This window comes from Agelaius phoeniceus, chromosome 4 (genome assembly GCF_051311805.1).
Source record: "Agelaius phoeniceus isolate bAgePho1 chromosome 4, bAgePho1.hap1, whole genome shotgun sequence".
Taxonomy (NCBI): domain Eukaryota; kingdom Metazoa; phylum Chordata; class Aves; order Passeriformes; family Icteridae; genus Agelaius; species Agelaius phoeniceus.
The window spans coordinates 48884288-48901118 of record NC_135268.1 but is presented as its reverse complement, the minus strand read 5'-3'; the positions used below and the strand labels follow the sequence as shown (position 1 = coordinate 48901118).

General features: G+C 37.4%; 1 protein-coding gene across 1 annotated transcript in view; it reads right to left on the bottom strand.

The window, feature by feature from the left end:
- Positions 1–16831, bottom strand: part of CORIN (corin, serine peptidase) — a 112787-nt gene that overhangs the window by 8722 nt on the left and 87234 nt on the right. The window contains 4 exon segments of the mRNA XM_054632672.2: positions 1031–1080; positions 3872–3994; positions 15018–15147; positions 15850–15960. Of these exon segments, the coding sequence (XP_054488647.2) occupies positions 1031–1080; positions 3872–3994; positions 15018–15147; positions 15850–15960 (414 nt within the window).

The following is a 16831-nucleotide window of genomic DNA, read 5'->3' as shown; positions in this document are numbered from 1 at the left end:
CTGCAGACATTACTAAGGGAGAATATTTGAAGACCTGAAGACATTCTAGTACTCTGTCCATTACACTCTACAAGCCATTTCCACAAGAAATTACACCAGGCTACCACCTGCCAGTTACTACTCTAAAATAATCCTTCACTTTTGCTTCACTTTCTTTTCTGGATTTGAAAGATGCCAGGCTTGTTATTTATTCTGTTTATACTCAGTCTAATTTAGAGAACAAAGAACACCACCAGTTTCTGCAACTAGCATCCCAAGGGAGGATATGCTGCCATTGCATGTATCTGGGAATTTAGTGCTGAAGAAATAAACTGGAGCAATGGTTTTTTGTACCTTATAATTCCTACTGTGTTCATTTAACTTCATAGAGTAAGCAGCATATGTCAGAACAAAATACCTACAACGAGCTTTTTGAAAGCTCCTTTGAGCTTCTGCCTTTCTCTGACAAGTAGCAAATGTTTTGATTAGTTTCCCAAATTTAGCTCCTGTCTTGTAATTCCTTTTCCCTGACTCAAGCTACTTCATAGTTCAAGTGCTCTTTAGCAAAGCTCTTCTTGTCTGTAGAACATGGTTTCATCAGAGATGAAGAATTTCTGCATTTTCAAACCACTTAAAACTGCACAACCTGCTGTGCCAACAGACTTGGTTCATAACTTTCTACTTCAGGTTCTTCTGTCCTCCTGAACTTAACAAACAGCTTCAGCTCCCAGGCAGACACTCTGCTAACCACTATGGTAGTTAAGGATATTTTCAGCAGGAAATTTTATCAAATTTCTTTCTGAAACGTAACTGCTGACAGAATTGCTTTTGTGGTGTCAGGAATGGCTACCTTAACACACAGCATCCTAGTCAAAATGTAAGAAAAGCTGATGAACACTGAGTAAGTAGGGAAAAATAAACCCAGTGCAAAATTAGATGTTGCAGAGGTCTAGGAAAAATTTCAGAATGAATCCACACTAAACAAACGCATTTTTTAAAGTGATTTAACACATGCTGAAAAATATCTATTTTATAAGAACTTCTCTCTTACCTTCTTTAGTGCAAAAGAGAGCCACTTTGCTTCTGCTTTGACATGTCTGTCTAAATATTGAAACAAAACATGGTAGAAATCTCATTAATTGATTCATTTTGGTAATTTGAAAATCAGCACAGGTATTGTATTCATTTCTGTAATCCAGCTGTTAAAAATTCCCTCAAACTGTAAAAAGACACTCAAGGATCTTCTAATGCCAGATCATCCATGGCTTCCAGCATCTGCCTGAAGATAATTCAAAATATTAGTTCAGCTTTACAATACATTTCATGAGTAGGTGTCATGTATTTTGCAGACTGCCTTGCTCCCTGGGCGTGGATCCAGCTCTGAGGTCAGCTGGGATGCACAGTCTGTCAAATTCTTATTTACAGCACCTGAAAGCACAGATTGCCAGTCTCCTCTTCCTTACACTCAAAGGACAGGATTTTCTTTGAAATGCCTTTGCTAATAGATGATCTTTCATGCCCTAAGAGTTTGGCTATTTTAAAAGAATCCAGGAAATCTGAAGAAGTAGGTATTAGAACAACAAAAACTTCTACTTTCTGTTGAATATCTTCAGATAAGAGAGGGAAGAATTGATTTTTCTGTCAAGGGAGGAGAAATCACAATTAAATCAGCAAGCACTGTTGCACAACTAGCTGATTGCCTTTTTATTTCCAGAGTTTTTTCATTCCTACTGTGTACATGCTTTTCTGAGGCAGGTGCAGAGCTGAATGCACAGGTCATTTCTTTGCCAGGTAATTCTTTGCAGACTTTAATCCCAGCAGGTAGGCAGTATCTTTAAAACTGCAGCCACCTAAAAAGAGGCTGCATTTCATGTTAAATCATAGATACTAATGTGGGCAAAACAACAGTGTCAGCCAGCCCAAAAGATTACCTTGAATCTGGAATTTAACCAAACCTTTGTCCCTTACATTGCATGTACCTCATTCATACACTGTAAAAATCAGTCTATTTGTCTTCCTGAAAACACAGTTCAGAAAATTATTTTTCTAGAGATAGTAGAGATAGACAACCAATTTCAGGAAATTAAATTTTGTGCACAGTTTTGACAGGCAAAGAAAATACATGGAATATAACTGAGACCAGCCATGCATGTGTTTTACACTTGTTTTTTTTACTTACCATTCAGCCAGCTCTAAGGAGAAAACTTTTAAGCTTTTATGTGTGCACTGCCTGCACTGTGCTGTTCCCTCCTATCAAAACTTTATGATTTAGTGGTGTTTTTGTTAGTTCTTGGCCAAGTTCCCATTAGTCCAGAAGCCTGGCAACTCCTTTACAGCATACTCCACAGCACAAACATTTTACATGCTGCAGGTGACACAGATGAATACACCCAGACTGCAGGGCTCAGGGGCACTTCCCAGTCATCTGCACTGGATGCAGACAAAACAAAAACAGCCTCACCTTTCATGCACCCTTCCTCCTCAGCTTCTCACTTCTTCTTATCCATTTTCTGAATTCAGGGGGACTGGAAGATCTGTTTCCTACATGTATCTTTCATTTATGCTATATATTTAACAATAATCACTACTGATGTTTTCCCTCCTTTAACCTGCACTTTGGGCAAAACTAAATCTTTTGTGACTAGAATTTGTAACTCAAGAGGCTCCAGATCCATTACTTCATATGTTTCCTAGCAGACCTCTTCCAAAATGTCAAAAAGTACCTTGAAATTTCTGCTTTGCACTTTAGTGACTGAACAGAATAGGATTGTGGATCTGCCCAAGGATTGTCACAACCCAAGGTGGTTATTCTTGTATTACTCTGGAGAAAAGCATTTAGATACTTTTAGGCTAGAGGAAAAAGACAGTGAGAAAGGAAAATCGAAGAGTTAAAAAGACAACTTTCAAGTGTCGTTCAGTAATGGCCCTTCTAGATGAAAAACTATAAATTGACTGAAAGGAATGGGGAAAATACTAATGTAAAACAAAAAAGCTACACAATTGAGATGTAAGAAAGCAAAATTAGGCCCTTGCAAGCACAATCTTTTTAGTATTATGCCACTAGGGAAAACTTTGAATATAGAAAATAATGGAGCCAAGCAAAAGAAACGTAGATTTCTTCCTCAGATTTTTGTCTTCACACATATTGTATCTCTCCAGTTGCCCAAGACAATCTTTTCTTGTGAAACACAAGGATTTTCTGTGGAAGAAGAATGTTCTGAAAGCTCCTGGGCATTTCAAAGGGAAACTATGAATGTGCTTTTTGAAGAATGCAGTTGCCAATGGGGATTAGGTGGCTCTCCCAGTTTTGCCCTGGATTTCTACTTCACTGGCTCTTCAAAGTCACACTTTGAATGTCTCAACCATGAGATTCTGGCTTCTCATTAATAACTACCTGTTTAGTTGGGTTAATTAAAAGGAATATACCATCATCTGAAGCTAGAGCTAAGGAAACCTACTGTAAGTGGCTAAAGCCTCTACTGAAGGAGCTGTAGTTGCTCCAAATGAATGAATCCAGACTACTCAGGCTGCAGAGGATGCTAAGATGTGTCTGCAGATTTTGCTCTATGCACTTGCTGGACTTTCTTGCTCAGCAGAGATTTAACCAAGCTGTTTGGTCCAGGTGCTTCAAGGGCATCACCTCTGTATCACTCCAATGCTCTTATTCTACCAGAATGGGCCCCTGAGGATTCACAAAATGGTCTCAAAAGAGACTACAGTGGTTGTAGACACTAAAGTAATTGTAGAATGTATCTTAACAACTTACATGAGAATTTGCTGGGATTTATACACAGACACCATGGAAAACAAGAGCTTACCAGAGTCTGTCATCCTGCACTGGTAAGTGACCACCCACAGCAGTGAAATAGGTCTTTTTTAACCTGTTACTTACCCATTCACTAGAAGTGCATGTAAAGTGGATGCATTTTTATTCTTCCAGTCTGAGTGCAGATTCAGCCATTTTTGATCCTGCATTTGCTCACTCTCTATTACAATTTCTGTTTTGGATGGTCCTCTGAAACAAATGAAAGACATTGATAGAACTTCTGGTAAGTTTCTATGTTACAGCTATGAAGGTGAAGAGGCCCTAACGTACCTGTTTACTCTAAAGATACACGTCTGAGTGATATGGCAAAGCCAGGAGCGGCAGATACACAGTTAGGAGAATGAAATCACCCTGAGAAGCGAGGACAGTCAACATGACTGTCACATTGTATTTCCCAACAAGAAGCAGAACTGGAATCAGGAACAGCCAACATTTACTGTAATGCACACATTGATACTCTTTCAACAGCTTCTTGGCCTCAAAAAATGCAAAAAAACCCAAAAAAACAAAGATGTTCATATGTAAAAGAGGTAACAAAAAAAAATTTTCTTCCATTCCTGTCACTGGAAATCCATTAAACTTTAACAGTAAAGAGCAGTCTAGGCCTTGTTAATAAGGTTTGAGAGTATCTCTAAGTCCAAGCTGCCTGCTTTGCGAAACAGAACAAATCACTGGTGACAATGTCAAACCTTCTGCAGCAGCCTAACAAGTATGTGAGGGTTGGAATGGTTCACCAGGAGGTATTTTCATATATCCACTTCCTCAGTCTAGGTATTGCCTGATAGACTCAAGAAATTGCTATTTTATTATACCTTTACTGCCAAATGGAAAAAAAAAATAGAGCATTTCTAAATTACTTAACTCATCATGCAGCTTTCCAGCACAGAACCATTCATGATTAGCCATCAGTCCCTGTCAATGACAAGGACTTTGAAACTGTGCTCTCCCAAACACCAAAGGCCAAATTCTAAATCCTAACTCATGGAAAAAAGAATTAGAGAATTTCAGAAAAACTGTGATGTGTCCTTAAATTAGCCTCTGAACCCAATCTCTCATGATAGTACCTGGTAATGCCAGCCAGGATATTAGCTTGTCTTTAAATCCAATTCTCAATACTGATTATATTTCTTTTATAAAAAATCTTTACAAAACACCAGCACTCTTTATCCACGTGACTGCACAGACTAACAGCAATCAAAGAACTGAGTTTTATGGTAAAGTTGTCAGTGTAACCATATGGAAATATTTTCAACACAGCTGGCAGAATAAACCAAACTTTGGGTCACGTCCCTGGACCCTGCCTGTTGCATGACTTATTTTTCAGAACCTTCTCTGGGCATATTAAGCAAATGTCATTCCATGATCTACTAACCAGAATGTGCAGGCATATGTTTGCTGCAAAAAGAGTTTTCTTTCTCAGTGCCTGCTTTTAGAATTCATAAAAAGATCTGCTCTCTTCGATATTTCCCACCCTTTTCCCTACCAAACCTTCTTCTTACAATGACATTCTGCCTTATGATCTCTGAACAATGATGTTCACCATTTCATAACTGTGTACAGTGGTATTTTATGAACTTCTAAACAGTGTCTGATCTATAAAATATGTAACTCAAAAATGTGCAAAAAAGATGTGAATATCATGCCATTTGATGAATCCAAATCTATATTATACTAAACAGCAGATTGTTTTGATGAAACCTGCAGTTCTGGATTACAGATTACAGTGATGGTGCAATCAGAATTAAGGACATATGTGCTTCTAAATCAAGGTAACAACCGAAAAAACATGTATACCTGCATGAAATTTCATAGTTATTTTACTTAACTAAAGCAAAAGTCAAAAGATCACACCTTATACCTTTTTTCTTTGGTGGTCACTGTTTGATATAAAACACTCAAAACCAGGATACCTTAATTTATATCTTTAGAACGGCTTCTATGAACATTTATGTTCCCCCCTTGATGCTGCTTATAAAAGATTTTCTTTTAGATAGGCAAGGGCTGCCACTTGTCTCCTTTCATCTACTTAATGAGAAATAGCCAGAATGAAGGGGAACAAAGACCCTCATTTCTAGATGAAGAAAGCTGGAGACAATGGTTAGTATTTGTGTAGAGACCAGAGCATTCTCAGAATTGCTAGAGAATGAGAGAACATGAGCTAAAAATCTCAGGAGTAAAGATTCAGGCTGGTCAGAGTTTCTAAGTGTGAGACTTTCAGAGGGGCTGCTGGGCCAGGAGCACACATTACACCAGGGACTCTAAATCACTCAGAGAGAAGGAGAGAGGTGGGGCAATGGGTACCCCTTTTACCAGCCCCATCCTGTGCTCCAGAAGCACAGCAGACAGCAGGATCTCCTTGGTCCCTCTTGGAGCTGTAGCACACACTTTCTTCTGAGTTTCTAAAATAACAAGGTTATATTGCTAATTACTTCTAGACATCAAGCTACGTCTTCAAGTTCAAAAACAGCTCTCCTGCCAGTTTTTTAGTTTAGTGGCCTGTTGAAGTTGTAATATCTTTCAAGATTTCAGGCCAAACAAATAAATACTTTTTTTATGAAATGCTTTCAGAAAGCTCCTTTACTTCTCTTAGTCTTCTGTTTTCCCTTTTGGTTTGAATATACCATAACCACTTTGCTCAGAAACTTGGTGTGGATTTTAAATTAATGCTTTTAATTATTACCTTTACTGGCAAAAAGTATAATTGAAAGTGTTTGTTGACTGAACCCATACATACTGGAAGACAGTGTGCAGTTTGAGGTACATCAGTTTAAGATGATATTCAGAAACTGGAAAGGATCACACGATTGGCTTTCATATTTTTGAGGGGCCTCTGGCACTGACTCTTAAGGAGGGATTGAGGTACTGAACTTGCTTACTCTTGTGAAGAGGAAGCGAAGGGGCAATTCAGCAGAAACCTGCAAATACTTGAAGAGGAGTTAAAACATGACTGAAACAAATTTTTATCAATAGTGCTGCATGGTAAAATATGGGGAAATAGCCTTGACCTACAGCTTTGGAGACTCAGAGCACACAAAAAGGAAATACTTTTTCATTAGGAAGGTGAAGCAGCCCTGGAACAGAGAGCCCTATCCATCAAAGTTTTCAAGACTTGGCTAAACAGAGCAGTGGTTGAACTGATCCCATTTGGCAATAGGTCTGCTTCTGGTGGGAGAAAGATTAGATGTTCTCCAGATGCCTGTTACAGTGAGGATTTTATGATTCTTTTGCACAACACAAACACACTGTAGGGACCAGAGCCTATGATGAAGAGCTGAATCTTAAGGAAGGACAACAGTTACTAGATCAGACTTTTCACACACCAGAGCATATTTCAACATTACGGAAAAGTCACTGAATCACTGAATCACAGAAATAATTAGGTTGGAAAGAGCTCCGAGATCATCAAATCAATCTTGCTTCTTCACAGAAAGATGTCTGCTAGATCTAATGACCACTACAGGGCACGTAAAATTCTAACATATCTAATTCCTTTGATCTAAAAGTTTCCTTTAGTCTAAGTCAATTAAAAATATTTAACAACTTACAAAATCCGTTACTTGTGAAATCAAATCAGGCAAAACATTTCAATTTGCAGTAGCACATTACTTAAGTAGGAATTTCCAACTTAAATTTTACTAATTTTTCAGTTTCAACTTAAAAAATAGAATATTCCTTTAACAAATTTAATTTCAAGCTAGCGATTCTCTTATGTGTGTTTAAGAGAGGAATTTTTAGAATTAAAAGAGAAAAAGAGAATCTGGTCTGTGTTCTACATTAAAAATATGCTATCAGTGGGGAAAAGTAATGTTTCATTAGATAAGCTGTACAATAGAAATATTTAATAAAAAGTTTTCAGAGCATTCTAGTCTGCTACCTGCTGATCACTGTGCACAACAGTCAAAGTTTACAGTTAAAAATAAGCATTATAACTTGCATACTAAATTATAACAAAAAAAAAAAAAGAATACAAACTAGAAGGCAGGAACTAATTTTAGGTTATGAAGTTCATCATTCTGTTTGTAACATATCTGGGATACTTCTGTACAGCAATGTTTTCAATACCTTATTCTCCCTTTTCCATTTGGAAGAAGTTGTTCAAATGCATTAAACTGCAAATTTAGAATAAAGTATAATCCATAAACTGGATTACTTCTTGCTTCCAAGTAACAGTGACACATGTCAGTTTACTTTCTGTAATTCCATTCTTGTAGGCCTCATGTGACAGCAGGTTTGAGAAAGGAAGCCAAGAGTTAGGCCAGAAGGCAATGGATCACACACATATGGACACTAATTTAAAGCAAATTAGGCCTCTTTCAGAGCTGGAACAGCATCTGTTCCTGTCTGTACATATTGGCTAAAATGTTCCTTGGTCTTGACCAGAATTCTCCAAAGCCACAGCTGTGCCATAGAATATGGAGTAAAATATCAAAACCTTGATTTTAACAGTATTAAAATCAAAGATATCTGAAATTTTAAAGTGAAAACATAATGAAACATAGAAAATAGAAAATATTCACTGCATTGATAGAAAAAATAAAAAAGTATGATTAAATGATTCTTAAAATTTTTTGGTAGAAAGTAGATAATTACTGTGATATTTTCAGGTTTCAAAATCCTTCAGTCTTATCTCCTAGCTGATAAACTAGTCAAGTCTGCAAAGAATGAGTTAACTCATAATTATACTGCAAAAAATTTACTTGCTTGCTTTATCTCTGCATGCTGGTTTCGGCTGGGATAGAATTAATTTTCTTCACAGCTAGAATGGGGTTGTGTTTCAGATTTTTGCTGAAAACAGTGCTGATAACCTGACTTGGCAGCACTCTGTTCTCTGACTCTGTAAATTACAGGTTTCATAAAGTATCATTCTGTAGCTAAACCTGAAAAAAGACCAGTTGAAAGCATCTGAAGTTAAAGCTTCCAGTACAATCTAAATTTTCTTAGTTGGAAGTATTAATTCAACTTCAAATTTAATGTTAAGTCCTTCATTTAAAGTCAATTAGCTTTTAATTTTAAAAATGGGATGAATTTCAGAGAAAAATGTTGACTTGAAACAAAATTCTAGTTGTTTAATTTCAAAAATTTGAAACAAACAACTTGATTTTTCAACCTTTTTTATCCTGTAATGAAAGTATTCACTGAATTTGAACAAAATTTACTTGTTTCTTTGTTCAACATCATCCTTTACAGAATGATTATTTACTAAGAAATCTTCCCATAGTGTAATTTATGCTTGTTTTTTTTCAAGATATGAAACATATTTATTCTTTTATTACCAATTTCTTCTTCTTTCACCTCTAAGAGAACTTGAGAGCACACTGACATCATTTCATGAGCTAAGATTACCTTTGAAAGGACACCTGTGTGTTTAATGATACAGGGTTTATATGCAGAGGGCATCCTTCATTAGGATGCTTGGTAGGAGTTGTGGAGAGGGTGTGGAGGTCAAATAAGACTTTTCTGAATTATACAGCAGAAAGAGCAAAACTGAAGGAAGACCTGTTTGCCTGAAAACTTGCCTGATGAAAGATGCTGTTTTTCTTGCAGTCCTTGCCCCTCTCAAAGTCTTAAATCACCTCATTAAATTATAGAATAGGTTCCTCAGAGTCCCATCCAAGCTGACCTTGAATATTTCCAGGAATGGGGTGTCTACCATTTCTCTGGGTAACCTGTTCCAGTGTTTCACCATCCTCATTGTGAAAAAATTATTCCTTATGTCTAGTCTAAATCTACACTATTTTAGTTTCAATATATAAGTCAAAAAAAAACCCCAAAACCACTTCAACTTGCAGATTTCAGAATAAATTTTTAATGCAGAGATATTTACTATCTTTAGTGTTAAAAGGAGTAAATCTGAATCTGGAAGCCCCTGTATAAAAAAATGAAAGAAAAAAGGGGGCAGTAGGTTTAAAATGTACAAGTTACAGCATAAAACAGTTTGAAAAAGGATTTGTGATGAATCAGTAGAATAAGAACATTTCCTGGTTTGGTAGTATTCATGTATCTTTCTTTTAACCAATCACTGAACGGTTGGGCTTGGAAGGGACCTCTGCAGGTCAAGTATGGCCACCTATGGCCAATTACCCAGAAGCACATTCAGACAGCTCCAAGGCTGTTTGAGATAATAAAATTATGAGTAAGAATAATTTTACTTTTAAAAAAAAGAAAATATCCAATCATGGAACTAGAAAGTGTTATATGAGGACACTGACCACACGTTTAATGACTGTTTGAAGAAACTGTCACAATTTGTCAGGAATTATAAGGTTGGAATCTCTAAAAAAACAGCCTTATGAAAATAATTATATTTTAAACTACATATGGACATGAAAGATGAGACATAATCAACCAGATATTAATCTAGCACAATTCTAATACAATTAATAAAGTCTACATATTTTAACATTGGTCTATTATTGCTCCAATTTACTAGAAAAGCCTTCCACATCTACCACAGCTCTATTTTCAGTAAAATTCTTTAATGAGTTATTAGTTGCCATTCTTAAAAAATTAGATTAAATGTAAAAAATTTGCTATCTTTCTACATCATCTACAGGATTAATAGAACACTGTGGCCATGGAAAACATGAATAAATTCAAGGCAGGTTAAGAGCATGTTACATTCTGTTGAATGGATTTAGAAACCTAGATTGAATTAATGAGTACAAATACTTCCTCTTTGGCATGGAATTTGTTTCACTAAATGTCATGTCTATTCTTGGAGAAAATGAAGTTTCATTCAGAAGTTCAAATTTATTACATAGGTATTACAGGATTCTGGGGTTTGTTTTTGTTATGCTCTTTGAGCAAATAAAACATTAGCTGCGCTTCCATTATTCCTCTTGCAGAAATAGTTATAGAGTAATAAAAAAACCCAAATTAGATCATGTGAAAACAAGAGATTGTTTGTCTAGCAGCTTGACTGCTCAGTTGTCAAATATTCAAGATCTTTATACCAAAGACATTGAGTGAAAAGTACCAGAAAAGACAGAAACCCAGGCAGCAACAACAAACTTTCCCATCCCTTTCATAAACACATACACAGCAGAGGAAAGAAGGAAAAGGAGCTGCTGGTTTCAGTGGACCACCAGTGACACTGCCTCCAAGAAAAGGAGCAGCAGGCACAGGAAGAGATAACAGGAGATTTTTGAAAACAAGTAACTTGGTAGACAGCTGCAATTTTACACTGATACTAGACCAGAACACGCCGGTGAAGTAAAATCTCCTCCCATACTCTGCTGAGCACAAGCTCTTGAAGTTTGCTGCATTTGCTGTATCATCCTAGTGCAGCCAAGAAAGACAAATTATTCCACTATATTTTCACAGAATGACAGAACAACTCCACTACTGCCTTTATCAAATTTCAGACCTGAGCAGACCATGCTTTTATGATTGCCATTTCATCAACAAATAATGTGGACTTCCAAGTGTATGGAAAGTGGGTTTCTTCAAGTGAACATCATGACAAAATACATTCTTCCAACATTCTTCCAGTGTTCTGAACCTATGCAGTACACCCATCCTCAGCAGCACAGCCTCTAGAACACAACAGGACAGATTTGAGACTGACTGCTGTTCTGTTCTCTACCTGTGTTAACAGAAAAACTCATTGCCAGAGACTGCATTTAAATTCACTGTAATGAAATCTAGGCCTCAGTCAGAAGTTTCTGAATAAACTTAGATATCCTGACATAAAGAGGCAGTCAGATTAGGTGGCATGATAGTCCCATCTGGTTGTAAACTGTGAAACCTAAGACTTGAGCATTCCCATCAAGCTCTTGGCATTACACACAAACAAATTTAACTTCTTTTGTACTAGAGAAAAATGTAAGACCTGCTAAGAATACATGATAGCTTGAGCACCAGCCATTAACAGTCCAAAGCCTTTCAGGCAAGGCTTGGAACTTGGGGCTTTGTGTGATGTTGCATCATGCATCACACAACACATTCCATGAGTGGTGCTATGAAAAACTGGAAAACCACATAGTCTGTGGAATTATAACTGGCAAACAGCCAGCAAAATTGCTTGCATTTTGTGAAATGGGCAGAATAGAATGAACTTTTCATGTTGCTTCAGACTGAAGGTTTATATGTTTCAAACAGACAGACTGATATTCTGTAAAATGTGTTACCACTATCCGTTAAATTAACCTAACTTTAACCACTATCACTTCATTATCTTCATTTGTTTTTTCAGATTAATTTAGCCTAAAGTATTAAAATATGTTATTTTTAAATAACTAAAATATGCAAAAGCTGTTAGAAAGACATTGCCTTTATATTTTAAACATTCCCACATTATACAGTAATTGGGAGTTTTTATTTGGCAAAGCACCAGACAGTTATTAAAAATAGTTTGCAGAGCTTTACAGAAAATAAAAATTCCAAAAGCTATCATTCATTGTAATTCCTGGTCTAAGGCATTAATAAGTCTTCAATTTGATATCTCGCTCATAATATGCATTATTTTTCTGTAAAAATAAACAAGAGTGCTATTAAAGCAAAATCAAGAGTTGCTGGGGTAACAGCCACAAAGCTGGGTAGTTCTGCAGTGTGCTCTAATCTGGACAGAATTTGTACATTCACAACTTTAATTTTCTGAAGGAGTAAAATGAAGCTTTTCCCATTGGGAATACTTGCAGAAAAGCACTGCATAAAACATTTCATATTTATTTATTAATTTTTTATGTAAAAGGAGATGTTTTATCATTACTTGAGTTCTGTGCAATATACAGTCTAATTTACCTGCACCCTCAATGGTGAGTAGAAAGAGCTTGTTAAAAACACCAATCTTGTCAACCTCACATTCAGCCATTCTTGTTGTAAGTCAATTAAATAATTTATACAGGATGTAAATACCAAGAGATGAAGTTCATGGCTTCAGATCAGATTACCCAGTGGCATGAAACTTCAATTATAGAGTCTTCCATTGTACCATATAGAAAACATTAGCCTCTGTGACATTTTCACTGAATCCCTATGCAATGTTAACAAAATAATTAAATAGCTGTATTGCTCATATTACTCCTTTTGTAAATAAGGAGTATTTAAGAACTGGAGTATATAAGAACTGATTTTGGAAATCAGTTCTAGTAACGCATCATAATTTTTGTTTTTCTTACAGCTTTTCAAAGATAATTTACTGTATTTTTGGCAGTGCCACTCCACAAAAACTTGAAGAATAGCTAAAAAAATCAGGCCTCAGGTTATTGACAAAATAGGCATTAAGAAAGGAAAGACAAACACTGATCTGGTTTTCTGAAGTACTGCAAGAAAGAATTAGAAATTAGTAGTGGAGTCAAACTGAAGTTGTAGACTTCAGAACTGAACTGACTTCAGAATTTCTTACTGCCTTGACACAATTGCCTGTCCCTACCAAGAAGATCTTGTAGAAAAAATAATTTTTAGAATATATCACCTTGTTAGAAAATTGAGTGGTGAGATTTAAGAATCATTTTTGTCTCTTACGTTTTTAAAAGTGCAGGATTGATGACACCTGTTAGCAAGCATCAGTGAAGAAGCAGGAAGGTGTAGGTTTCTACCCATGCTGATTTCAGCCTAGGCACACCCCTGAAAAACGGAGGGAATCAGAGGTGTTGTGATAGTTTAATACATTTTCATTTTCCCAGCAGCAAGCATTATGGGAAAGAGAAGCAAATTTTATGTTAGGACCAATGGCAAGGTGAACATGAGTCAGCAGTGCCCTGGCAGCCAGGAGGGACAGCCCTGTCCTGGGGAGCATCAGGGACAGCATCACCAGCCAGCCAAGGGAAGGGATTGTCCTGCTCTGCTTTGCACTGGGGTGGCCTCACCTTGAATATTGTGGGCAGTTTTGGGTGCCACAATGTGAGACATTAAACTGTTAGAGAGCATCCAAAAGATGGCCAGGAGGATGGTGAAGGGACTGGAAGGGAAGCTGTATGAGGAGTGTCTGAGGTACTTGGTTACCTCTGGAGGGTAAGTAGAGGGGCAGACACTGATCTCTTCAGTCTTGTGACCAGTGACAGGACTCAAAGGAATGGTATGTAACATCAGGGGGAAGTTTAGGTTAGATAACAGGGAAAGGTTTTTCATCCAGAGATGGCTGGGCACTGGAACAAGCTCCTCAGGGAAGTGGTCACAGCACCATGCCTGTCTGACTTCAAGAAGGATTTGCATAGTCTGTCAGGCACAAGGTGTGATTGTTGGAGTGTCCTGTGCAGGGCCAGGAGTTGGACTCAATGACACTGATGGGTCCCTTCCAACTCAGTATATTCTATCATTCTATAAAGCTTTATTAGGATGCTATATAAAGCTAAAGCAAACAGACAATGCAAATATTATTTAGATACACTAAACTAGACAGAGGAGTATAAAATTGTGAGTTAGAATGGCAGGCAGTCCAGTTACAGGTGGTCTTCAATTCAGAGCATCTGTTAGAATGGATGCCAGGTATCCCTGCAGTGCAAGACTATACAGAGTACATGAAGGGTACCTAACTAACCCAGGGTCTTTATCCTCCTGTGTACTTTGAGAAAGGTACAAAGAATGTCAGTTTGTGTAGTAGAGAAAAGCAAACAGAAAAGACACCTCTTAATTCACACTGGCAAAAGACAGCCTTATATACCATCAGATTTGCATCTTCCCAGTGAGAGACAGCTGTGAATATCAGAGCAGCTGAACTTGATTTTTATCCAACAGTTATATTTTGCATCAATTATCCCATAATTTAGTGTGCATGCAGTAAGACACTTAGAAGCTATTTCTTTTTCTGAGTTCCACACAGAAACCCTCTCTTTAACAATTTGTTGTCCAGAGATGCCCAAGTTAAATACATCCACTTGTCTAACCTACAGTATTTATTGCAAAAAGCAAATAAACGAAGAGGACTTTTCTTGTATTTCCTAAGTCTGCTTTAATTCTTTGGTAAGAAACAGAGTATTACAGAGTATTCTGAGCCTCAGCAGTAACTGTTAGTGCATGTACTGAGCCTTGGCAAAACACCATTACCTTTTCAAAAGACTCTTAATAACAATCATGCAATGTTTATAAAGTGGTGAAAGTGCCTAGATCTTAGTGAAATTCTGCCATAGTTCACAAAATTTCGTTACCTCTTTTCTCTGTGAACCATTTCCACACTAGGTCTAACATTGCAGTGAACAATGATAGTCCACATCTAACACCGGCACTCCAATTGTCCTAAGAAATCATCAAAGCTACAAACTACTGACCTTACCCTAAACCCATCTGATTGCAGGCCAGTTGGCTTAAATTTTCTTGCCAGTAATCAGCACAAACATGGTTATCACCAGCTGACCTGTGAACGGTCAGGAGCATCAAGGAATTCCTGGTTTTAGACAGTGTAACTGGAAAGAAAAAAGGAAGAAAACTTCAGTATTATTTCAAAAAGTTTTATAGATGGAAAACTGAAAACATGCAACTACATTCAAGATTCTTCCAAGTTGCTGGCACTTTTCCTAGCTTTACATGCTGAATAGCTATGCAACTTAAAACCAAGGCAAGTGTGGTTATCTGAACCTTGTTAGGAGTGAACAGCATGAGACACTGAACAGCAAAGGCATCAAGAGTGTAAGAATAAACCCAAATACTTCTAATTCACCAGCACAGATTCACATGGGTTGCTGATAGCCTTCATTTTTATAGCCTTAATCTAGTTGGATAACCTCGGTAGAAAGACCATTACCATTTCTTCTCTCTTAATCTGTACATAAAAATTCAGGAACTGCTTTTATCCCATGCAAAAAAGATTCTCAAAAGGTCCTTCCAAATCTCAGTGTCTTCTGAACCTCTCCTCTATCCACAATACTTTCCAGATTACACACATCATCTACACATTTTCTTGCTATATCCCTTTTCTTGTATCTTTGCACTGTGACACTTCACACTGAGCTTTTGCTTTCTCTTCTGCCCACTTCCTTGCATGCTTTCCCAACTCACCCCAGTCCTCTCTTGGCTAACAGAGGGAGCACCTCTCCACCACTGTATTCTGAATTAAATCACCAGTGATTGCTACCATCACCCAAACACCACTTTGAGAAGAAACTTACCACAGTCCCATTCATCTGAGCTGTCAGTGCAGTCTGCCTGCCCATCACACCAGAGTTCACGGGGCACACACTCATGGTTGGCACATTCAAGTTCACTCTCGTCGCAAAATGCTGCAAAGACAAAAACATGCTTCCTCCTGAGAAAGACATGATCAAAGTGAAATTCACATTGACATGAAAAATTGAGGAGAGTCAAGGTAGATACAGATCAGATTTATGGAAAAGGAAGTGAGGCAGATTTGCAATCAAATTCAGCATGGATACCACTGATGCAGAAAGTGGTTGCTGCCATGCAGTGACAGAGGGCATTGCAATTCAGAGGGAAGGAAGAGTGTCTACAAATGCAAGATCTGGGATTACTCAGTATCATTTGTGATCTTGTCTTAGCCCCTCAGAAGCTGAAAGAGAAAACACTGTTCTGTGCTTTTTAGCCGACTGATCCAAATTTGTTTGGTTCTTCAAGGTTTTTGAAAAAAATATTTTACTGCAATTAATATCTATTTCCTCTAATCCACAGGAATTATATATTAATTTTTGAATTCTCCTTCGCTTTTGAAAATTATGTATTTATTTTTATCTCCACTTTAGAGTAGAGAACTGCTGTACTGATAGACATGTTCCAGTTCACAGCTGGTAGCCTTACATATGGATTTCCAGACTCTGTTCAGTATGGGAACTACAATAGCTTCCATTTGCAAATGACTTTTCCTCCAACAACCTCCCTTCCAAAAGGCAGGTGTGTAGAAGCACAGTAACTTCCTCACTAACATATTTCCAGCTTCTATAAACCCCATCATTAGGGAATTCTGAGACCTGGGGGAGGGCGGAGGGGGAGAAAATGCATGGAAGGGAGCTGCATTCAGTTGTGCCCATGTTTGGCTGAGGTACAGCATTTATACTGCAAATTTAGACAATTCAAGCACTTATTTGCAACACTAGTAAAAAAAGTGAACTCCACAGGGGAAACCATACAGGCAGTGCT